Genomic DNA, 25,744 nt, shown 5'->3' with positions numbered 1-25,744 from the left:
AGCTGTAACAGCTTCCTCGCTTTTCCATTCCTCGTTCTTTTCTGTAGTATTCAAGTATGGAAAACATTTTGCCTTCCCCGTTCTGGCTGGAGAAGAAGCATGTTCCTATGTTTTAATTCACAGCCTGTGTTGCCTCCTGTAACCAGGGAAACCAGAGCAAGTATTCCTTGGAGTGGATACCAAGGGCTCTTATGTTGGCTGGGACTCCTTTCCATTTTTTCTCCTTTGTTGGATTTAATGACACGGCAGTCTGCCAAAGAGGGGAATTAATTATTATTATTCTATTTTGGGTGTCAAGGTCACAAATACTTAGGGGTTTAACTGAGTTCAAGGAATATTCATCATAAAAAAGTGGAACATGCTGTGATGCTGCTTTGTTGTGGAAATACTGACGTTGCTCAATACAATATTTTCCTTAATGTATAATAATCAGTAGCTTAATAATAATAATGGATTGAATTTATATAGCGCTTTTCTAGACACTAAAAGACGCTTTTACAGGGAAGGGGGAACCCCACTAACCACCACCAGTGTGTAGCACCCACTTGGGTAATGCACGGCAGCCAATTTGCGCCAGAACGCTCACCACACACCAGCTTGAGGTGGAGAGTGAGGGAATTAATGAGTCTAGGGGGCCAGATTGAATTAGCCTACTCTTTGCGATAAGTGCCCTGGGATCTTTTATGACCTCATTGAGTCAGGACCTCGGTTTTACGTCTCCTCCGAAGGACGGGACTTATAAAACGTATTGCATTATTACCGATTTATGCCATTAAATAAATGTGTAGCATGTGGTTTGTAATGGTGGTTGCATTAAAGGTCTATGCTACACGCCACCAAGGTGACTTTTATTGAGGTCCTCCGGCCACAGGAGGTTTCTTGTAAAAGTTGCAAAAAGTGATACATGGCCTGGTGCTCCTTGTTGCCATGTGAGAGTATGTGTTGATCAATGGTTGAACCTGTTGCACACTGATTACTCAATGTGCCGCAGGATTGCTATCAGACTCGGCCAGGTGAGGCTGCTTAAACCAGCCATCATCCACACACACATACCCAAATACCCCAACACCGAAGCCCCCCCCATCCATAAAGAAATTGTAGAGAATTCTAGAATAAAATAATTACCTGAACCGGAGTGTCCCCACACCTCCCAGGGTGACCCGCCACCCTGACCTCCCCCTCCGTCCTCCTGGGGACCGGAGACCGGGGCTGCTGCCTTGCCTGGCGGAGTTGTTGGTGTACGTGGCGTGGGCAGGGCTGTCTGGAAGTGGCTACTGGGATTGAGGTTCAGCTGGGCTGCGGTGGTAGCCTCATGCTCGGGGGGCTAGCCACAGATGGTTGCCTCGCCTGTGATGGTTGCTGTGCTGCATATCCCGTCCTCCCCCATCCTTCCCCGTCCTCCCCTCTCCTCCCCCGTCCTCCGCTGGGCTCCACAGAGCTGCTTGGTGAAGGGCTGTTGCTGGGGGGCTACGTTGCCGCTGTTGGTAGCCAGTCTCTGCACACCCCCCCGATATCACATGCGGTTTGTAGAGGCCCCCTCATTGGGTACCAGTGTAGCAAAGGTCCATGCTAAACACAACCTAGGTGACTGCCACACTCCACCTAGGTGACTTTAACTAGGCTCCTCCAAACATTAAGGACTCGGGGAGCTGAGTTTGACATCCGGCTTATTGTAAAAGTTGCAGAATATGATGCATGGTGTGGCTGGTTTAACCTGTGCACACTGATTACTCAATGCCCAACATGTCTGCAGCCTGACCCAGCCCCAGAGTCCAATCAGACTGGGCCAGACAAGGCTGCTTGAAGCAGCCATCATCCGAGCACACTCCAACAGTGGTATTGAAGGAATGATCAATCGCTACCACGTTGGGGCCTTTAATTGCTATCCTATATAACTTAAAAGCATAATTTTCTCTCTTAAGAACCCTTGACCCAAAAACCGCTGGCAAAGTCGTCCGACCCGAGCAAGGGTTCACCGACGCGGGGCTCGATGGCAAGGGGTAGCAGCACGGGGTCCCAGAGACCACCCAACAGCCGCCTGGGTGACCTGACGGACGCCTTGAAGATAGAGAAGTGCTTCATTGGTGTAACGGGCATGACCTGCACCTCCTGTGTCGCCAACATCGAGAGGAACCTCCTCAAACAAAGAGGTGAGGACGATATCGCGATGAAGATGATCCGATGACTAGCTCACGCTGGGGCGCCACTGGAAATGCAACATCGCCGTCGGTGACCTACATGCTAAATTTGTTACAATTCAGACTTTGTTCTATGAGATGTTCTTTTTCCTGAAAGCATTTTTGCCAACCCTTTCCAAAATGCTTAATTATTTAGAAACTTTATGATTTTAGTAAACAGAAACATTTTATCACGTTATTGCCAAAATGCTGTGAACATCTGCCGAATATTTGGGGCGCACAACGACTTTTTGTGCCGTGTCAACGCAAGGTATCGTGTCGGTGTTGGTGGCTCTGATGGCAGGAAAGGCGGAGGTCAAGTACCACACGGACCTGCTGGACGCCATGGCTGTGATGCAGCTCATCGAGGAGCTGGGCTTTGGGGCTTCACTTCTTGAGGATGACGCGGTCCCCCAAGGGAAGCTGGCCCTCACGGTGAGACCTCATCCAGTGGAGAATAGTCGCATGGTCAGGGTGTTCCAACAGCCTTGATGCCCGCTAACCCTCTACCTGCTCCCTGATGGAATTAGTGTTATTCTTTTTTGAATTACAGTTTCCCAAACAACTTCATAGTATTCAGACTTGGTTAAGAAATGTTTTTGACAAATTTGAAGAAAGAAAATTATTTTTTCAAATTCTGCTCCATGTTCAGGTGACAGGGATGACGTGTGCGTCGTGCGTGCACAGCATCGAGTCCAGACTCACCAGTACCAGAGGGGTCCTGGCGGCCTCTGTCGCCCTGGCAACCAACAAAGCTAACATTCGGTTTGACCCTGAAGTGATTGGTGCTCGCGACATCATCAGGACCATTGAGGTAGTGCAGCACCGCGTCTAAGACAGAACAACTATGACTACTATGACGACAACAACAATAACAAAGATGGCACCCTAATCCTTTCTCTATTATTTATGTTCTTCTTAACTCCAGCAAATGGGGTTTGGGGCCATGCTTCTAAAAGCAAGCCATCAAAATTACATCGACCACTCAAAAGAGATTCATCAGCAAGTATCCATTTCTTCATATTTCTATTATAAATGACAACATAAATATCCAAATTAAAATATATATTTTTAGTAATTTAACTACGAATCAGCTGATTGTTTCAACACTTATTGCAAATCTTGCCGCCAATATATAATATAGATACTTTGATGAATAATTGATTAATCAACGTAATATTGTGATCATGAAGTATATTTCATGAAGTACTTGAAACAGAGTACTAGAGTAAAGAAAATGGGTATTGCGTGAGGACTTGATGAATCCTTGGTGTCCAGGTGGAAGAGCTCCTTCCTGCTGAGCCTGCTGTTCGGCATGCCGGTGATGGGCTTGATGATCTACATGATGGTGATGGACAGTCAGCATGGGGAACACGGAGGAGCCATGCCTGAGGAGCAGAACATGCTGCCCGGCCTCTCCATCCTCAACCTGGCCTTCTTCCTCCTCTGTACCCCTGTACAGGTACCCAGTAACCCTGTACTGGGGGGCCTCCTGCTGCTGGGGCCAGCAATTACAATTAGGGCATTTAGCAGACACTTTTATCCAAAGTGACATACATCGGTTATTACATACATTCACACACCGATGAAAGAGTCAACCATGAAAGGCGACAGCCAGCTTGTCAGGAGAAGTTAGGGTTAAGTGTCTTGCTCAGGGACACATCAACACTCAGCTAGGAGGAGCTGGGGATCGAACTAGCAACCTTTCGGTTACAAGTCAACTGCTCTACCTCCTGAGCTAAGCTGACCCCCAGCATGCTTTTTCACACAAAGCGAAAAAGTTCCACCAAATGATATGTTTCCATGCTTAAGGTTTAAATTGATTTTCACCCACATTGCTGCATTGTTGATGCTTTCATCCGATTGCCACTTGTTTTTCAATGTTTAATATTTATTTAATAAACAGACAACCTCCTTGATGTATTTATTTTTAATAAAAAATTAAGAGGATGAGCCTTGGCTGTACTTGAAACAAAATTGAAGTCAGCGCAGTGTAGGGCCCCAAAGCAAGTGCACATTGAGCGTCGTGTTTAAGCATGGTACTCAGCCAAACTAATCAAAGGTTTCCTTCCCAGATGGCCCAATATCATCCATTAAATTGTTATCTAATTCTTATTATTAAATAGTGGTCATACATCCACACCAGATTTTCACAATTGATTATTTAATTCTTAATTCTAATCCAACATAACCATTTAAACTTAAATAAATGGTACGATTTAAATCGTATGATCCTAATATGCTCATGTAACCCGAGGTCTTCATCTCCTCCCCATGTAACCCTAGGTCCCTGTGTTATCTTCATCTCCTCCTCATGTAACCTGACGTCACTGTTATCCTCATCTCCTCCTCATGTAACCTGAGGTCACTGTTATCTTCATCTCCTCCTCATGTAACCCGAGGTCTTCATCTCCTCCCCATGTAACCCTAGGTCCCCGTGTTATCTTCATCACCTCCTCATGTAACCTGAGGTCACTGTTATCCTCATCTCCTCCTCATGTAACCTGAGGTCTTCATCTCCTCCTCATGTAACCTGAGGTCACTGTTATCTTCATCTCCTCCTCATGTAACCTGAAGTCTTCATCTCCTCCTCATGTACCCTGAAGTTACTGTTATCTTCATCTCCTCCTGATGTAACCAGAGGTCTTCATCTCCTCCTCATGTAACCTGAGGTTACTGTTATCTTCATCTCCTCATGTACCCTGAGGTCTTCATCTCCTCCTCATGTAACCTGAGGTCACTGTTATCTTCATCTCCTCATGTAACCTGAGGTTACTGTTATCTTCATCTCCTCCTCATGTACCCTGAGGTCTTCATCTACTCCTCATGTAACCTGAGGTCACTGTTATCTTCATCTCCTCATGTAACCTGAGGTTACTGTTGTCTTCATCTCCTCCTCATGTAACCCGAGGTCTTCAACTCCTCCTCATGTAACCCGAGGTCACTGTTATCTTCATCTCCTTCCCATGTAACCCGAGGGCACTGTGGTATCTTCATCTCCTCCTCATGTAACGCAAGGTCTTCATCTCCCAAAGTCACTGTGTATCTTCTGCCATAGATCTTCGGAGGCCGCTACTTCTACGTCCAGGCGTACCGCTCGCTGCGCCACTACACGGCCAACATGGACGTCCTGATTGTGCTCGCCACGTCCATCGCCTACGTGTACTCGTGTGTGGTGCTGGTCGTCGCCATGGCGGAGGGCGCGGCCAAGAGCCCAGTCACCTTCTTCGACACGCCGCCTATGCTCTTCGTCTTTATCGCCCTTGGGAGATGGCTGGAGCATGTGGCCAAGGTGATTGGATTGGTGGTCGGAGGGTCGCGAGCATTCGTAGGGAGCTAGCTAGGTAGTTGTAAAAGCTAGCTAGGTTGTTAGTTGGATATGCTAGCTAGCTTGCGGATGATTGTTATGGGTAATTCCAAAGAGTTATCCTTTTCCTTTTACCTTTCCCAGCAACAACTGGTTGTAAGATCACACAGACCACTTGTCTAGTACATCTCCTCTCTTTGCAGAATGGCCTCGCTTTCGTGCAAGGGCGCAAAACTGTTACAAGACTCTGTAGCGCTATGATTGATGCTCACTCTTGTTGGGCAAGTTACTTTAAAAAAGTAATTGGTTACAGTTACTAGTTACTTCTCCCAAAAGGTAACTAAAGTAGTTTCTCCGTTACAAATTATAAAAGTAGCTAGTTACTGTGGAAAGTAATTACTGCGTTTACTTTCAAGTAAAGTTTTAAATCATCAAATGTGTCAAATAATTTGGACCCCATGTCCACCCCCACCCCTCTGCAACGAAACTCAAAATACATGTGCATGTCATGCATGGAAGCATGGGATGCACGGAAGTATGCAACGTTGAAAGATGTATGAATTACTTTACATCGACCTGGCAGTACGTGCATTTCACGATTAAACTCGTTCCATTAATTTCTTGGAGGGAAAAGTAATTGCTATACTATACTTCCATTTAAAGAAGGCTGTTTTTGGATTATTTGGGTTCGCCATTCCAGTTTCACGTTGACTAACTTGTATCGTGTGTCCGACTATGCGTGCTTTCGAATGTGTGTAAACAACAACCGCCCAACTCTACCTCTGATTGGCTTACCGTGACATGTATCTCTACCTCAGCCAATCTTTATCATTAAGGCGATTGTCTCGTACCTACGAACTAAGGAAGAACAGTAAAGAGAGAGAGCGAGAACTAGTGGGTCTGATGAAAAAAATGCTTCAATTATAGTAACGCGCCGCATTTTTAGGAAGTAACGGTAACAGCGTTATAATGATGGGAAGGGTATTCCATTAGATTACTCGTTACTGAAAGGATTAACGCAGTTAGTAACTCGGTTGTATATAACGCCGTTATTCCCATCACTGTCTATAATACACAACTATAAAGATGACATTAACCTTGTTTATATTATTACTAGTCATTCTAAAAGGAACTGTTTACATTCTCCTTAAGATACCACCCTTCCTCTCTCTAACTGAAAGAGGTTAAAGGTCCCGTGACATGCCACCAGGTGTGGGCTGATAAGCCGTTTTGGAAATCTGCCCCTTATGACATCACAGGGGGGCGTATCCACCTAGAAGTGTGCTGGATAGATCAGTCTACCAGCCTACCCAGTGGACTGTAGCAAACGTTGCTCATCTATCCGTCACACATCTAGGTGGACACGCCCACCAGTGATGTCATAAGGGGCAGATTTCCAAAACGGCTTGTAACGGCTAATCAACCCACACCTGGTGGCATGTCATGGGACCTTTAAGATTTGCATTCCCACTGGAGCCACTGAGTCTGATACTGAGGCCAGGCCAATCTACTGACTTATTTGTTTAACTGTATTGCAGACTTGCAGACATGTCCACTTCCCCCATAGTGTATTGCATTTTAACTTGGCCTCTCCCGCCAATCCTAAACTCTCCAGGATGGTCACTCCCACTTACTCTTTGTTACTTGTATATTCCCTACCCACAATGAAAACGTTTCCATTTTCATTTCCATTTCCATTTAGGGCATTTAGCAGACTCTTTTATCCAAAACGACTTATAATAAGTACATTTGTCATAAGAAATGCAACAATATATCGCTGTCGGTACGGAAAGGATGTTCATAGAACCAAGTGCAAGTACAATCGCTAGGCTAACCAATTCCCCGTGTTACAGCAATGATAGCAGCTACTGCAGTTGCTACACAGATAAGTACTATAATACAAAACGATACAATACAACACAACACAATATAGTGTACAATGGTGGCCAGAAGGGGGAGGGTGGCTATGCAGAGTTGAGGTGGTCTCTGAACAGGTGAGTCTTGAGTCTTTTTCGGAAGATAGTGAGCGACTCTGCGGTCCTGAGAGCGGAAGGGAGCTTGTTCCACCACTGAGGTCCGAAAACCGAGAAAAGTTGTGACTTTGCTGAACGGCCTTTGCTAGGTCTTAGCGATGGCGGTACCAGACGTCCAGCTGAGGTAGTTGAGGGGAGGGATCGAGCTGGGGTGTGTGGCTTTAGCAATGCTTGGAGGTAGGCAGGGGCAGTTCCATCGGCTGCCTTGTATGCCAGTACCATCGTCTTAAATTTGATGCGAGCTACTACAGGGAGCCAGTGGAGGTCCCGGAAGAGGGGGGTCACATGGGAGAACTTCGGTAGGTTGAACACGAGGCGCGCTGCCGCATTCTGGATGCGCTGCAAAGGTTTAATCGCAGAGGCAGGAAGTCCAGCCAGGAGTGAGTTCCAGTAGTCGAGGCGGGAGATGATCAGTGATTGGACTAGAAGCTGAGCTGCTTCCCTTGTGAGGAAGGGCCGGATTCTGCGGATGTTGTAAAGTGCAAATCTGCAGGGTCGGGCCACCGCAGTGATGTTTGCGGTGCAGCATAACTGATTGTCCAATACCCCACCGAGGTTTCTGGCAGTTGGAGAAGGAGATACAGTGATGTTCTCAATGGTGACCAGCGGTGACCAGCAAGTCCATGTGTTGGTAATCTTTCCCTGGGATTAGGAGGAGCTCGGTTTTGCTGAGGTTAAGCCTCAGGTGATGGGCAGTTGTCCAGGTGCTGATGTCCGCAAGACATTCCGATATGCGTGTTGCAATCAGGGCTTTATCAGATGAGGGGAAAGAAAGAAATAGAGTGTCGTCAGCATAGCAGTGATAGGAAAAGCTGGGTGATGCAATTACCGAGCCCAGAGATCTGGTATAGAGGGAGAACAGAAGATGCCCCAGTACAGAGCCTTGAGGGACACCAGTTTCAAGCGTGCAAGGTTTGGACAAGGAGCCATTCCATGTTACTTGATAGGTGCGGTTCATCAGGTAGGATGTGAACCAGGAAAGAGCAGATTCAGCGATGCCAAGTTCGGCAAGAGTGGCAAGGAGAATCTGTTGGTTCACTGTGTACAATTCTGCGGACAGGTCGAGGAGAATGAGAACCGATGAGAGGGATGAGGCTCTGGCAGCACGGAGGAGAGCCGTCTCAGTGGAGTGTGCCTTCTTGAAACCTGACTGGTGAGGGTCAAGGAGGTTGTTAGATGAGAAATAGGAGGACAGTTGGTTAGCAACGGCACGTTCCAGTGTTTTAGACAGGAATGAAAGAAGAGAAACCGGTCTGTAGTTCTGGATGTCGGTGGTATTAAGAGTTGTTTTTTTGTGGAGAGGCTTTATTCTGGCAGTCTTGAAAGACGCTGGAACAATGCCTGAAGTGAGGGAGGAGTTGTTAAGTGAGGTGAGAAATGGCAGGATGTCGCTTGAGACATCCTGGAGGCGAGAGGAGAGGATAGCGTCAAGGGGGCAGGTGGTGGCATGGTTAGATGTTATTATTCTGTTGACTTCGTCAGAGGTGAGGAGGCTAAATTGGGTAAAGACAGAGGAGGGGATGGGAGGAGGGAGAATGGAGGCAGGGATAAAAGAGGAGCGAATGTCCTTCACTTTCTGGGTAAAGTAGGTAACAAAGTCATCAGCAGTGAGGCAGGAAGGAGGTGGGGGTGAGGGAGGGTTGAGGAGGGACGAGAACAGGGAAAACAATGTGGGAACTAGAGAGGAGGGGGGAGAGGGTTTCAAGAGGAGAGAAAAATCAACAAAGTGATGGTCAGACACGGGGAGCGGGGTAACGGAGAAAGCAGAGGTGCCGCAGGACCTGGTGAATATTAGGTCAAGCTGGTTCCCGGCCCTGTGTGTGGGAGGAGGAGGGGATAGTGTTAAGGCAAAGGTGGCGAAAAAGTTGGTTGATTCAGGTGAGTGCAACTTGTCTGGCAGGATGTTGAAGTCACTGCGGATAACGAGTGGTGTGCCATCCTCAGGAAAGCAGCTGAGGAGGGCATCCATCTCGTCGTAGAAGTCACGGAGGGGACCTGGAGGACGGTAGATCACCACAATGGAGAGCTTGATAGGAATGGTGACAGTGACAGCGTGGAGTTCAAACGCATATCTGGCCAAGTGTTCTAGTGGAAGGACCTGGTAGGACCACATAGGCGAGATGAGGAGTCCGGTCCCCCCTCCTCGCCCGGATGGTCTAGGGGTGTGCGAGAATGAGTATATGGTGGAGAGGGCAGCAGGAGTAGCAGAGTTCTCTGGAGTGATCCAGGTCTCTGTCAGGGCCAGGAAGTGAAGGGTCGTACGACACATAGCTACAATAGGGCAGGTGGCCTCCCCGGGCTTCCTCGAGGGACTCCCGCAGAGAGACTCCCTTTGTCTTCGTTTGCTGGGTCCTGACACTACAGCTGATGCTAACAATAGCTAGCCCTTAAATGGGCATGGTAGCTCAGGTAGACTTAGCTCCAGCTATCAAGCCTTTTGTTTCCCCTTAAGTGGCAGAAACTATAGCAAGAAGAACGACCTCTTAACTGATCACAACACGACAGGTCTGAATCACACTGTAGTAACAGATGGAAAGTTAGAAAAAAAAATCGTAATTCTAAACACTAGGAATCTTAGTTACCAAACTCACCTACAGCCAGATATGACACAACGTACTTGTAAGACAAAATGTATTATACTGAGTTTACTCAGCTTCCCGACTCTGCTAAATAGGCAGACTTGGCTCCGCCCAGCTATCAAGCCTTTTGTTTCCCCTTAAGTGGCAGAAACTATAGCAAGAAGAACGACCTCTTAACTGATCACAACACGACAGGTCTGAATCACACTGTAGTAACAGATGGAAAGTTAGAAAAAAAAATCGTAATTCTAAACACTAGGAATCTTAGTTACCAAACTCACCTACAGCCAGATATGACACAACGTACTTGTAAGACAAAATGTATTATACTGAGTTTACTCCGCTTCCCGAGTCTGCTAAATAGGCAGACTTGGCTCCGCCCAGCTATCATCCCTTTTGTTCCCCCTTAAGTGTCAGAAACGATAGCAAGAAGAACGACCTCTTAACTGATCACAACACGACAGGTCTAAATCACACTGTAGTAACAGATGGAAAGTTAGAACAAACAATCGTAGTTCTAAACACTAGGAATCTTAGTTACCAAACTCACCTACTGCCAGATATGACACAACCTAAGACAAAATGTATTATACTTTCCCTTTTAAGAATCTTGTTTACTCATTGTCTCCCTGAATGTATCCTTGGTAACTTTGCTGCCTGTACTTTCCCATGATCATCCCCTAATAATAAATCCAATATTTCGCTGGCCGACGTGTCCTAAAAATAAGTTTCACCTCATCATATGCTTATATTAAATAACATTTTATTCTACACATATTGTGTGCTACTCGTTTAGAAGACTCATCTGTCCTAGACACAATGGCCCTCATTTATCAAACGAGCGTACGACAGAAAACGCGCGTAAAATGGACGTACGCTCATTTCAACGTTGAGCTTGGCATTTATCAATTTGAACGTGAGCGCAGGCTGCGATGAATTCTCACGTCAGGTCTGAGCTCGTGTATGCAAGTTTTTTTGGCGCAACATACGGGTATTTCAATGATGAATAGTGCAGCACAAGTAGCCCATGTTCAACATCTGTATTAATTACTAAATAAATTGGAATTTGCCCAGCCGTTCAAACAATTACAATCAAGTCAGGCCTAATTAAAAACAGTATTGCTATGAAAATAATTAGAATGTGACAGTTGAAATGTTTATTCAGCTGTCTATAGCTGTCTACAGGAGCTTTGCCAAATAGGTGGTCGTGTCTCAGCGATGGCAGATCTGGCACTGTTAAGGACCTCAACGCACAGACGAGAGAGTTTTTCGAGACCGCGCCGATTTTTTTAAGGAGGGCGATGAATGGCTCTTGAGTCGTTTTCGTCTCCCAAGGCATCTCCTGATGGAGCTATGCAATACTTTGGAGCCACAGTTAAGGCGAGAAACTAGGCGATCAAACGCAATACCTGTGCAGGTTTGCTCTACCTTGGGATCTTTGGCCACCGGGATCTTGCAGCGGGAGATCGGGACAGGTCTGCTATTTCCCAGCCAAGTATTAGCCGAACCATGCCAGCAGTTTTGGCAGCTATAATGTCCCTCTCCGAACGTTATATTAAATTCCCATATAATAACGATCAGCAAACTGGAATCAAACGGGATTTTTATGCTATTGCTAGGTTTCCAAATGTGATTGGTGCGGTTGATCAACCGCAAAAGCTACCATTCAGTTAATGTTCCGATTATTTGCGATGCCAGAATGTCAATCCTGAACATGGTAGCCCGATGGCCTGGGGGCACGCACGATTCTTTTAATTTCCAAAATAGCAACGTTGGGCATCGTCTACATCAGGGCGCACTACATGGTCAGAGTCATCTCGGTGAGTTACGCTGCAGTCGCACTGCACCGGCCTCCTCCCGTTTCTTGCTTGGCCGGCTTCACAGCCGCAACACGTTTTTTGGTGCTGAGCTTTATGTCGGACCATTTTTTCTTCACCCTATTCGGAATTAAATAACTTTAACGGAATGCAAACAATAGCATATATGTGAAATGTTTTAAGCTGGATAACAGAAGTTGTACATTTAATTTATTATTTAATTAATTTAATTAACAAACCTCTTCCGTAGCCCGACGAACATTGGAAACACTATTCACTGCAACAGTTATTTCCTTCCATATAGCATTCTTTTGCTGGCCTTTAATGCCAGCTTTTAGGCTACCAAATAAAACCAGATGTTTCGCATCCACCAGTGACCCGAGCGTCTCCATTTGGGTCTCGGAAAAATTCCTCTATTTTACCGTTGGACGTTTCTCCATGTCGTAAAAGTTAGGGGCGAGACTTCTGAAGACGTGCTTTTATATGGGCGTGTTACGTTAATTACGATCGATCTCAGCCGCCGTATTTATCAACACCAAGATCCTTCGTACGCTGGGATTGGTGTGATACGAAGGTTTCGTAAATCTCACGTGGGTCCTATCGTAAGATGAATCATGCGTTCAGATTTGCGCTCATTTCTACGTTCGTTTGATCGAGGGCCAATATCTCATAAAGAATGGTGCCACGACCTGACCTAGATGATGATTCTACATGGTAAAAGCTAACTAGCAAGCTGATGATACAGCATCATAAAGGGATCTTGACCATGTTTAATGCCGTAACATAGTAGATCATCAACTTTATAGATTGTATAAAACAGAAAAACACGATTATAAGCTTTGTAAACACTGTTATGAGCATTTTATAACCTCATACTTATGAATCATCCATTTGACATTACAAGCTGTGAAATTACATTGAGATTCTAAAGCATAAACAGTACAATTTTATGCGTAAATACAATTCTCTGAAATTTAAGTTCCTTAAATAGATTTTAAAAAATCCACTAATTCACTCACATGATTATTATTAATAATAATGTGATGTCATTCTTATTAATAATAATGTGATGTCATTATTGATAATAATGTGATTCAATCTTATTAACGATAACGTGATTTTACTATTGATAATAATGTGATGTCAATCTTATTAACGATAACGTGATTTTACTATTGATAATAATGTGATGTCAATCTTATTTATGATAATGTGATGTCATTGTTATTAATGATAATGTGATGTCATTCTTATCAATAATAATGTAATGTCATTCTTATTAATGATTATTTGATATCATTCTTATTAATGATAATGTGATGTCATTCATATTAATGACAATGTCATGTCATTCTTAACAATAACAATGTGAAGTCATTCTTATCAATGACAATGTGATGTCATTCTTATCAATAATTACCGGCCATCTTCTGCTGGTGTTCAGAGCAAGACGTCCGAGGCCCTGGCCAAGCTGATGTCCCTCCAGGCGACGGATGCCACCGTGGTCACACTGGGCCCAGACCACTGCATCCTCCGGTATCTCACACTCACTCACTCACTCACTCACTCACTCACTCACTCACTCACTCACTCACTCACTCACTCACTCAGACACAAATTCACTCACTCAGACTCACTCACTCACTCACTCAGACACACACTCACTCACTCACTCACTCACTCAGACACACATGCACTCACTCAGACTCACTCACTCACTCAGACACACATGCACTCACTCACTCACTCAGACACGCATGCACTCACTCACTCACTCACTCACTCACTCACTCACTCACTCACTCACTCAGACTCACTCAGACACACATGCACTCACTCACTCACTCACTCACTCACTCACTCACTCACTCAGACTCACTCACTCACTCAGACACACATGCACTAACTCACTCACTCAGACACACATGCACTCACTCACTCACTCACTCACTCAGACACACATTCACTCACTCACTCACTCACTCACTCACTCACTCACTCACTCACTCACTCACTCACTCACTCACTCACTCACTCACTCACTCACTCACTCACTCACTCAGACACACATGCACTCACTCAGACACACATGCACTCTCTCTCACAACTATTAATAATACACACATTTTATTTCCAGGTATTAAATGTCTGGTTATGGGGTTGATCATCATTATGACACAGCTACTTTACTGCCAAGTCACACAGCGCTCCAGTGACTAGTGCCTTCTGAGGGCCATGTTATACACACTGCACCAGCGAGACGGAATGCTTCAACAGTCTGGACCTCCACCACCTTAAAACTCCAAAACCAGTCTTTTACAGTGCTGCTCAGGTTATTCCTCTTCTATATAGATGGGGGTATAGATCAGTAGGTGATAGGGGTGTGACGATAAACTCAGCTCACGAGACGAGACGAGACACGATATTGGGTTCACGAGAACGAGACGAGACGAGATTTTAAGAAAACTACAATGACAAATTATATGACTGGACCAACAGACTTTTATTTAACAAAGTCCTGCATGCATTTTGAAATGTTTTATTATAACTTTTTACATGCATGAAATTGAAACTAAAACTAAAATTTATAAAAGTTAAATTAAAATAAATTAAATTAAATAATTCTTTTTTTCAATTGCAAACAATATTATGTGCAAAACCAAATCAAAGTACCCAAATCAAAGTACCCAAATCGGTACCCAAAATGTACTTTGATTAAAGGTATTTGTTTTCGCGGTTATTCAGCCTCTTCTTCTCTACTACATGGTCAGAGTCATCTCGGTGAGTTACGCTGCAGTTGCACTGCACCGGCCTCCTCCCGTTTCTTGCTTGGCCGGCTTCACAGCCGCAACACGTTTTTTGGTGCTGAGCTTTATGTCGTAAAACTAAAATTTATAAAAGTTAAATTAAAATAAATTAAATTAAATAATAATTTTTTTCAATTGCAAACAATATTATGTGCAAAACCAAATCAAAGTACCCAAAATGTACTTTGATTAAAGGTATTTGTTTTCGCGGTTATTCAGCCTCTTCTTCTCCTCCGGAAAAATACGACCGCATTGCATTGTGGTATACGGGAGTAACATGTAGGCTACATCGTATGTACACTCAAATTGTAGGTACTTTGGCCCTCATTTATCAAACGAACGTAGAAATGAGCGCAAATCTGAACGCATGATTCATCTTACGATAGGACCCACGTGAGATTTACGAAACCTTCGTATCACACCAATCCCAGCGTACGAAGGATCTTGGTGTTGATAAATACGGCGGCTGAGATCGATCGTAATTAACGTAACACGCCCATATAAAAGCACGTCTTCAGAAGTCTCGCCCCCAACTTTTACGACATGGAGAAACGTCCAACGGTAAAATAGAGGAATTTTTCCGAGACCCAAATGGAGACGCTCGGGTCACTGGTGGATGCGAACCGTGTGGTTTTATTTGGTAGCCTAAAAGCTGGCATTAAAGGCCAGCAAAAGAATGCTATATGGAAGGGAATAACTGTTGCACTGAATAGTGTTTCCAATGTTCGTCGGGCTACGGAAGAGGTTTGTTAATTAAATTAATTAAATAATAAATTAAATGTACAACTTCTGTTATCCAGCTTAAAACATTTCACATATATGCTATTGTTTGCATTCCGTTAAAGTTATTTAATTCCGAATAAGGTTAAGAAAAAATGGTCCGACATGAAGCTCAGCACCAAAAAACGTGTTACGGCTGTGAAGCCGGCCAAGCAAGAAACGGGAGGAGGCCGGTGCAGTGCGACTGCAGCGTAACTCACCGATATGACTCTGACCATGTAGTGCGCCCTGATGTAGACGATGCCCAACGTTGCTATTTTGGAAAATAAAAGAATTGTGCGTGCCCCCAGGCCATCGGGCTACCATGTTCAGGATTGACATTCTGGCATCGCAAATAATCTGAACATTAACTGAATGGTAGCTTTTGCGGTTGATGTACGCGTAATCATTAATAGATGGTGGCTTCATACGCACATGGGTACAATCAACCGCACCAATCACATTTGGAAACCTAGCAATAGCATAAAAATCCTGTTTGATTCCAGTTTGCTGATCGTTAGTGTATGGGAATTTAATATAACGTTCAGAGAGGGACAGTATAGCTGCCAAAACTGCTGGCATGGTTCGGCTAATACTTGGCTGGGAAATACCAGACCTGTCCCCGATCTTCCGCTGAAAGGTCCCGGTGGCCAAAAACCCCAAGGTAGAGCACACCTGCACTGGCACAGGTATTGCGTTTGATCGCCTAGTTTCTCGCCTTAACTGTGGCTCCAAAGCATTGCATAGCTCCATCAGGAGATGCCTTGGGAGACGAAAACGACTCAAGAGCCATTCATCGCTCTCCATAAAGAAATCGGCGCGGTCTCGAAAAACTCTCTCTCGTCTTAGACGTGCGTTGAGGTCCTCTAATAGAGCCAGATCTGCCATCGCTGCGACTCGACCACCTATTTGGCAAAGCTCCTGTTTATATAGACAGCTGAATAAACATTTCACCTGTCACATTCTAATTATTTTCATAGCAATACTGTTTTTAATTAGGGCTGACCTGATTGTAATTGTTTGAACGGCTGGGCTAATTCCAATTTATTTAGTAATTAATACAGATGTGCAACATGGGCTACTTGTGCTGCACTATTCATCAGTGAAATACCCGTGTGTTGCGCCAAAAAAACTTGCGTACACGAGCTCAGACCTGACGTGAGATTTCATCGCAGCCTGCGCTCACGTTCAAATTGATAAATGCCAAGCTCAACGTTGAAATGAGCGTACGTCCATTTTACGCACGTTTTCTGTCGTACGCTCGTTTGATAAATGAGGGCCTTTAAGTGCACTATATAGTGCATGAAATTAACCACTGAGAATTCGAACACCACTACAAAATGGCGAGCACCCTAAATAGTACACTATATCCGTGATAGGGAACGATTTCGAACACAGCTTATGGCTGCTTTCGATGCTTCCCCTGCTTCCCCTCCTTCTCCTCCTCTTCTTTTCCTTCTCCTTCTTTAGGTTCTGGCAGGCTAGATGTAGCAAAGGCGCATTACTGCCCCCACAAGCGACAAATAGAAGTTCGGATAAATCACAAATCTCGCGAGACCGATTTTTAACGTGACGAGTAATATCGTCAAGTTTAATCTCGCGAGATCTCGTGGCACGAGATCTCGTCACACCCCTAGGTGATGTGTACGTCTTGGTATGGACATATGTTTAGTCCGTGAGGGGAAGGATCCAGGTAGTGAGGCATGCGTTCGTGACGTGGTTTTAAAAACACTGAAAGCACAACAGTGGTCTGAATCAGAGACCCAGATGGCCAACATCCTCTCTTCACTGTTTTCAAACGGTTATGTTATGTAAGGGTTTACGTCCTCATCCGATGAATGTTTAACTAACGATATAACTGTCATTACAACAGAACGAGTTGTGCACACAGTAGCTGAAAACACAGCTGACTTTTATTTGGACAGCATTTTAATACATTGGATTGTGAACTCTTTACAGTGAAAGTGAAATGTGTTTTTTTAAAATGTACAACTGAATTATATGTATGTTGTTATCATGTTGTATGTTGTAATCAAGACTTTACTCCAACACGAGCCGCTTCGCTAGGGCTAACTCGCTAGTGCTAACCCTGTGTGTGTGTGTGTGTGTGTGTGTGTGTGTGTGTGTGTGTGTGTGTGTGTGTGTGTGTGTGTGTGTGTGTGTGTGTGTGTGTGTGTGTGTGTGTGTGTGTGTGTGTGTGTGTGTGGCCGCAGCGAGGAGCAGGTTTTGGTAGAGCTGGTGCACCGGGGGGACGTGGTGAAGGTGTCTCCGGGGGGGCGGTTCCCCGTGGACGGGAGGGTGATGGAGGGCAGTTCCATGGCAGACGAGTCCCTGATCACTGGTAACCCTGGACCTCTGCTCCATCAAGGGGCCTTGTGTGTCGGATCTGGAGAATAATGTTGTATGTTAATCAAGTGAACCCAGCTAGTGTTGTTGTTTAGCTCTGTGTGTTTGTTGGAATTAGTTCATTAACTCTGTAACATCTAATCGCTGTCATTACTTAAAATCCTTTTGATTTCTTGATTCATTCCTCCTGGGATTCGCTGAGTTTCCAAGTCTTTCGGACAATTCTGTGTCTCTGTCTCTCTTCTCTCTCTGTCTCTCTCTGTCTCTCTCTCTCCCCCTCTTGTTTCTCTGTATCTCTCTGTCACTCTCTCTCTCCCCCTTCTCTCCCTCCCTCCCTCTTCTCTCCCCCTCTTTCCCTGTTAATTCTCTCCCCCTCCAGGGGAGCCCATGCCCGTCAGTAAGCGGGTGGGTAGCAGGGTGATCGCCGGCTCCATCAACGCCCAGGGGGCCTTGCTGGTGGAGGCCACCCACGTGGGCTCGGACACCACCCTCTCCCAGATTGTGAAGCTGGTGGAGGAGGCCCAAACCTCCAAGGTGAGGCCGTCTGTAGTCTACACCCATCGAAGGCCTTTCACACATTCTCCAGATAATCCCCATTTAGGCTGGATGTGTGAACAAAAATGTAATGTAAAACCGGCAAATCCGGGATAACCTACTGGGCCCCTAAAGTAAAGTCTTTACACCGGGCACCTGGTGTAAATGCTCTAGTTTCACCCACCCGTTTATTCAAGAAAAAAGTCCTACATTGTTGCTCTTGTTTCATGTGTCGCGTTCTTCTTTTCCAGTGAATTTATTAGCAGGCTACACTGTGTCGGGCTGCTATGATGTCACGATGCTTACGTAGCTGCCGCGGTTATCGCCATCCGGCTTAAACCCCACCCTACCTTAAGGGTACTGTCGGTGGTGGAAACACGAGCCGCCCCTAACCGCACCTCACCGTACTGCACCTAACCGCAGCGCTCGGTGGAAACGCGCCATAACCCAACGGCCCCTAGAATAAAGTCTGTAGTTTAACCCACCGGGCCCCTAGAATAAAGTCTGTAGTTTAACCCAGCGGGCCCCTGGTGTAAAGTCTATAGTTTAACCAACCAGGCCCCTAGAGTGAAGTCTGTAGTTTAACGCAATGGGCCCCTGGTGTAAAGACTGTAGATTAACCTGCCGGGCCCCTGGTTTAAAGTCTGTAGTTTAATCCATCGGAGCCTGGTGTAAAGTCTGATGCATTGATGACTTTTCTATAATGCGACTGGCACGAAACCGGTAACCTCGTACTTTGCTCTTCTCGTCTGTATTTTGCGTTCTAACTTGTTGCTGTTTTCCACTCTTCTGTTTGTATCGCGGACGCGTCTCCCTGCAAAACGGCTCATCCTCACAGAACCTCACTTGTCACCCACGACGTAAAACCGAACTAACCCCTCAGTAAACAGAGAATGTGTCTAGTCAAGTCTGTTGAGGCTTATCTCCAGCGGTGTGTTGCATGTGTGAAAGACCTCCAGCTGGCTGACTTTGTTTCTTTGCACGTCTGCTTATGTTTATCTTTGTCCATCAAGCTGCATGCAGGCCTGCCTTAACATTTTCAGCGCTGAATCACCAAAGTGAAATACGATGTATGAATACGAAGTAATGAAATAGTCTAAATCTCTCTCCATCTACCTTTTTCTCTCTCACCCGCCCCCTCTCTCTGTCTGTCTCCGCTCTATCTCCCTTCCTCCCTCCCTCCCCCCCTCCAACCCTTACTTCCAGGCCCCTATCCAGCAGTTTGCAGACCGGCTAAGTGGCTACTTTGTTCCATTTATCGTCATTGTGTCCGTCCTAACGCTGCTGGCATGGCTAGCAATTGGCTTCGTCAACTTTGACATTGTCAAAGACAACTTTCCAGTAAGGATGTGGACAGGGCGGGGATGATGGTGGGGGGGGGGGGTTCATGACTCGTCTCATGACTCGTCTCATGAAGACAGCCTATGGGCTTTATAAGCGAACTGCATTCAGTTCCTCCCCACCCAGCTAGCATTTACAACCAAGATGGCCGCTTGGTTAAACCTTTTTTACTTTGAACTTAAAGGGGACCTATTATGCTTTTCGACTTTTATGACCTATAAATCTTGTTATAATGATTGATAGTCATGTTTAACCATACACAAAAAACGATGTAGATTTTCGGGAAACTCTTCCTCTTATCTGAGCGCTTTTCAGACTCTGTCAACACTCCGTTTCGTCCTTCTCCCCCCCCTTGCCCCCCTCCTGCCAACCCAACTCTGTTGTGATTGGTTACCTTCCTTGGAGCGCGCGCGCGGGCAGATTTGACCAGGCATATGGGGGCGTGGCAGGAGTACGTCTACGTAGATGTTTCCCGGAAATGTGAACAAGTGAAAATAGTCGTTGTCCCGAGTGTTTAGCGCTCTGCAGCCACCCCAGACTGTCAGCAGGGAATCCGTCGAAATGCATGTACGTCATTATTTTACACTTTAATATGGTTAAACATGACTATCAATCATTATAACAACGTTTATAGGTCATAAAAGTCGAAAAAGCATAATTGGTCCCCTTTAAAGCGAAATGTAACGCATTTTGAAAAAAGAGGTGTGGACCCTTATCATGACGACGGCTTGTAGAAATACGTGTGTGTGTGTGTGTGTGTGTGTGTGTGTGTGTGTGTGTGTGTGTGTGTGTGTGTGTGTGTGTGTGTGTGTGTGTGTGTGTGTGTGTGTGTGTGTGTGTGTGTGTGTGTGTGTGTCCTTGCTCCACGGCAGGGCTATGACCCGGACATCCCCCGCACGGACGTGATCGTGCGCTTCGCCTTCCAAGCGTCCATCACGGTGCTGTCCATTGCCTGCCCCTGCGCCCTGGGGCTGGCGACCCCGACGGCCGTCATGGTGGGCACGGGGGTGGGGGCGCAGAACGGCATCCTCATCAAGGGGGGGGAGCCCCTGGAGATGGCCCACAAGGTAACAAGCTCTAAAGTACACATAGACGCACACGTACATATACACGCAAACACATATACGTAAACATATTTGCATATGTGAGGAAACAAAGGTTTCCTCACACATCAACACATCTATGTGGAGGGACTCTCTTGTCCCTCACAATGACATTGTGATAGCCCAGGAACTAGTAACAACTCTGTTTAAGAGAGTAAATATTATGAAAGCTGCTGGCCCTGATGCTGTTTGCGGACGCACACTGCGTTACTGTGCTGACCAGCTCAGTGTGGTATTTACTCCACTCTTTAATATGTGTGCTAAGAAAGGCCAGATACCTCAGATATGGAAGAGCTCCACTATAATACCAGTAGCGAAATCAAAAAATCCCAAAGAGCTAAAAGACTTCAGACCAGTAGCACTTACATCCTTGGTAATGAAAAATTTTGAGAAAATTATTAAGGATGAAATCATGTCCCTGGTCAGTGGTAAACTTGACCCATTGCAGTTTGCTTATCAAACTGGGAAAGGTGTAGATGATGCAAAACTCTTCCTTTTAGACACAATGTATAAACATTTAGAAAAGCCTGGATCTCATGCTAGATTGTTATTTGCAGACTTTTCTTCTGCTTTCAATAAGATGCAGCCACATATTTTAATTGAGAGACTAGCTGCTGAGTTTGAGTTACCCCATCAGATACTGTTGTTGCTTTTAAACTTCTTAACAGACAGAACTCAGAGGGTCTCTGTAAATGGACACTTGTCCCAGGCCATTACATCGAATACTGGTTCACCTCAAGGGTGCGTACTCTCACCCCTGTTGTTCATTTTGTACACAGATAGCTGTAGGTCCTCTCAACAGGGAAGTTATCTAGCTAAATTCTCAGACGACACTGCGTTGCTGTCCCTTTTCCAAGGTCCACATTGCAGCCATGGCCTTGCTTTGACATCGTTTGTTAATTGGTGTGATAACAACTTCTTAGATCTAAATGTAGAAAAAACAAAGGAGCTAGTCATAGATTTTAGGAAAGTGAAGGGAGCGCTCAAACCAAGTGTCATCCATGGGGAGGAAGTCCAACTTGTAGACACCTACAAATATCTAGGCACAGTATTTGATAACCAGCTTAAATTTCATACAAATACTGAGGTAATTGTTAAAAAGGGACAACAAAGAGTTCACCTGTTGAGAATGCTGAACTCTTTCAGTGTCTCTAAAGTTATTTTGAGAATTTTTTACCAATCTTTCATTGAGAGTCTTTTAACTTTTTCATTCATATGCTGGACTAAAAGTCTGTCAGTGAAGGACATGAATAGTTTAAATAAAATTGTGAAGATCTGCTCTAAGATCACTGGCATCCAGCTCAAGAGCATAAGTTCATTGTGGAACAAACAAGCAGTCCAGAAAGCTAAATGCATTATCAGTCAGCCTGACCATGTCCTCAGTAAAGAATTTAAACTAATGCCTTCAGGGCGGCGCTACTGTTCAATCAGGACAAGAACAATGAGGTACTCCCACTCTTTTATCCCTGCAACCATCAGGTTACTAAATGATGACAAAAGTCAGGAGTAGGTGGAGAGCACACAAGTGTTGCTGGGTGTTTCCGGGGGCAGGGTGGTTGTTACTGACAGGTTGAAATGAATTGTGAGTTAAATGTGTGTGTTGGACTGCCTTTGATATATGTTTTTTGTCTATCTCCTATTGCTATTTATTATATTTATTAAGTAATTTATTATGTGAGACGGGAAACTGTGAACGAAATTGCCCATTTTGGGATAAATAAAGTTTTTCGAATCTAATCTAATCAACGCAGTCGTGAACCTGTTTTGGTTCTGCTCCGGGTTTTAGTGAGCAAACCAATCACAGCCCTTGCTGCTGCATCGCCTCGACGGAAGGCTAACATTTTTGGGAGGCACACGTCAGGCTCTTGGATGCAAGGATGCAAGGAGGGTCCGCAAGGACGTAACGGGTCCACAGCCCTTTAATGTACGCACTTATTGTATGTCGTACTTAGTTATAGTACTTAGTTGTGTAGCATCTTATCCTAGCTATTTCTGTTTATACGGTTAATGGGTTGACCTAGTGATTGTTAGTGCTTGGCCCTTGGTTCTATGAACATCATTACCGTACCGACAGATATGGTTGTTTCATCTTCTTCTGACAAATGTACTTATTGTAAGTCGCTTTGAATAAAAGCGTCTGCTAAATGCCCTAAATTTAAATGTAAATGTAAATGACATGGTGAGCGGAGAGAGACAGCATCTGTCTGATCCCCCGGTGCCATGTTAGTCTGGGAACATCTTGATATCTCGTGTGGACTTATGTGATGCATAGGAGCTGATGGATAAATCAGGGACCGTACTGGACATGTGTTATCTATACAAGAGCGGGCTCCTCTGACCCGCTGAGCTTAGTTTATACTGGGACTCCTCCAAGCGGCCCTCTGGCAAGCAAGGGGAGAGGAACCAGCAGGGGTTAAACATCAACAGCAACTAGGAGGCATGTTGCTCAAGAGGTAGAGCGGGTGGGCTGGTAACCATAAGGTTGCTAGTTCAATCCCCGGCTCCTCCTAGTGTCGAGGTGTCCCTGAGCAAGACGCCTCATCCTGACTGCTCCTGACAATCTGGCTGTCGCCCTGCGTGGTTGACTCCGCCATCAGTGTGTGAATGAACGGGTGAATGTGTGGCGATATTGTAAAGCGCTTTGAGTGGCCACTGGTTAGAAAAGTGCTGTTTAAATGCATTCCATTAAAAATTCACCCCTGTCCCCATGTTCAGATCAACGTGGTGATGTTCGACAAGACGGGCACCATCACCTGCGGCGTGCCGCGGGTGACGCGGGTCCTGGTGCTGTGGGAGGCGGCCCAAATGCCCCTGAGGATGGTGCTGGCTGTGGTTGGCACTGCCGAGGCCAGCAGCGAGCACCCCCTGGGTGCGGCTGTGGCCAAGCACTGCAAAGAGGTGAGCCTGGGGACCCTTGGGTGGGGGGCCAACCAATGGGACTCCACGTCTTGTGTTCTTTGGCTAGTTACCGGTTAGCTGAGAGAGCTCCACCTTTTCGGTTGCTGAGCGGTTAGCTGAGTGCTACACCTTTTCAACCAAATCCAAACGCTAACACATGCCCACGTTTCCACATCTCCCCCCCCCCTCCCGTGGGTGTGGTGGCCCAGGAGCTGGGCCTGGCTGTGCTGGGCTACTGCCAGGACTTCCAGGCGGTACCGGGTTGTGGGATCAGCTGCCGCGTGTCCAACGTGGAGCAGCTAGTGGCAGCGGCCCCCGAGGTGGTGGTCCACCTGCAGGGGGCGACCACGGTCGAGGGCCCCCTGGCCGCGGGCGGCCAGCCCCGCACCACAGGTGTGTGTGTGTGTGTGTGTGTGTGTGTGTGTGTGTGTGTGTGTGTGTGTGTGTGTGTGTGTGTGTGTGTGTGTGTGTGTGTGTGTGTGTGTGTGTGTGTGTGTGTGTGTGTGTGTGTGTTGTGGCAACCCCAATCCGACGGAGGAGTTTGAGCCCCGCCAGCGCCCTCTCCGCGGGCGGGTAGTCAGTGGGAGATATGTGCCGCTCGGCGCAGCGACGCGGGAGCGCGCATCGAGCGCACCCGCGCAATCACGGAGATGCGGAGCACCCGGCGGAGGGAGACGGCGGAGGGTACTTAAGGACTGCGCGCGCACCAGTCAGGGGAATGCGGCCGAGTTGGAAAGACGTGGTAGGGGGAGATTACCCGGACCCACGCTAACGCCATTACGCCTCTCCCCAGGACTAAGCAGCCGAAGACGCAGGGGATCGAGACGCCGCCCCCCGCAGCAGGACCAGACCCCGAGTGGTGTCCTTTTTTCCCATACCAGGAAGAACCTGAGTTAACCTTTTCGTTACCATTTTTGCATGTGTGGTAATACGCAATAAAAACCGTTGACCCACACCCTGTTTAGTGCGTCTCCTTCGGGAATCTCAGCCGCCGACGATCGGGGTTGCCACAGTGGTGGAGAATGCAGGCAACGCGATCCTTCGGCAGACCCTAGACGAGGCAACCATGAACCAACCCGGAGACTAGCCCACAACGCGGGAGGAGGAGATCGAGGTGTTGCGGCGATGCCTGGTCCGGATGGCAGACCAGCTCGCACGGGAACCGGCCCACGCCGCCCCACGAAGCGGCTCACTAAACTGGGACCGGACGATGACGTCGAGGCATATCTCGAGATTTCTGAGCGGCCCGTGAGAGGTGGCGAGGGAACTAATGGTTTTATTCAGCCTGGTGGGGATAGTCCGAGAGATCCTGACAGATCAGGGGTCCTGTTTTATGTCCCGGGTTTTGAAAGACCTCACCAGTCTGTTGCAGATCCGCCACCTCCGGACCTCCGTCTACCAGGTCATGGAAGCAGATGGGAAAAACTGGGACCAGCTGCTTCCGCATGTCCTCTTCGCCATTCGAGAAGTGCCCCAGGCCTCCACGGGATTCTCGCCCTTCGAGCTATTCTACGGCCGGCGACCAAGAGGGCTGCTCGACATCGCTCGGGACGCCTGGGAGAGCCAACCGTCTCCCCACCGCACCGTCATCGAGCATGTGGAGCAGATGCGGGGCCGGATGGCGCAGATCTGGCCCGTGGTCCGGGAGCACCTCGGACGGGCCCAGCAAGCCCAAGCCCGGGTATACAACCGAGGGGCCCAGCTCCGCACCTTCAACCCGGGGTACCAGGTTCTGGTCCTCGTCCCGACCGCAGAGTGTAAGTTCCTGGCCAATTGGCAAGGTCCCTACGACGTCATCGACCGGGTCGGCGACGTCAACTACCGGGTGCGGCAACCGGGGAGACGCAAGACCATCCAGGTCTACCACATCAACCTGCTGAAGCAGTGGCACCCACCAACAGCCCCTCGAGAACCAGCCTTCCTGTCCCTGTCCGCACGACTACCCCTGCCCGAGGTACCAGTGGGGGAGCAGCTGAGCCCAAGCCAGACCCAGGACATGAAGGAAGTGGTCCTCCAGCACCTCGAGGTCTTCTCGGAGCGGCC

At 46.8% G+C, this 25,744-nt stretch overlaps 1 protein-coding gene across 2 annotated transcripts in view; it reads left to right on the top strand.

Moving 5' to 3' along the window:
* The window catches only part of LOC130381208 (copper-transporting ATPase 2-like), a 104,686-nt gene that overhangs the window by 4,144 nt on the left and 74,798 nt on the right, over window positions 1-25,744 (top strand). Inside the window, exons 3-15 of one of the 2 annotated variants that reach the window (XM_056588679.1) lie at window positions 1,923-2,150; window positions 2,449-2,612; window positions 2,830-2,991; window positions 3,106-3,179; window positions 3,456-3,639; window positions 5,236-5,469; window positions 13,358-13,449; window positions 17,693-17,820; window positions 18,205-18,359; window positions 19,566-19,700; window positions 20,573-20,767; window positions 23,519-23,701; window positions 23,911-24,094. In XM_056588679.1, the coding sequence (XP_056444654.1) occupies window positions 1,923-2,150; window positions 2,449-2,612; window positions 2,830-2,991; window positions 3,106-3,179; window positions 3,456-3,639; window positions 5,236-5,469; window positions 13,358-13,449; window positions 17,693-17,820; window positions 18,205-18,359; window positions 19,566-19,700; window positions 20,573-20,767; window positions 23,519-23,701; window positions 23,911-24,094 (2,118 nt within the window). The remainder of the gene's footprint in view (window positions 1-1,922; window positions 2,151-2,448; window positions 2,613-2,829; window positions 2,992-3,105; window positions 3,180-3,455; window positions 3,640-5,235; window positions 5,470-13,357; window positions 13,450-17,692; window positions 17,821-18,204; window positions 18,360-19,565; window positions 19,701-20,572; window positions 20,768-23,518; window positions 23,702-23,910; window positions 24,095-25,744) is intronic. The other variant, XM_056588680.1, reaches the window with a different exon arrangement.

This window comes from Gadus chalcogrammus, chromosome 4 (genome assembly GCF_026213295.1).
Source record: "Gadus chalcogrammus isolate NIFS_2021 chromosome 4, NIFS_Gcha_1.0, whole genome shotgun sequence".
Lineage (NCBI taxonomy): Eukaryota > Metazoa > Chordata > Actinopteri > Gadiformes > Gadidae > Gadus > Gadus chalcogrammus.
The sequence above is the reverse complement of the archived record's forward strand: the minus strand, read 5'-3'. Positions and strand labels throughout refer to the sequence as shown.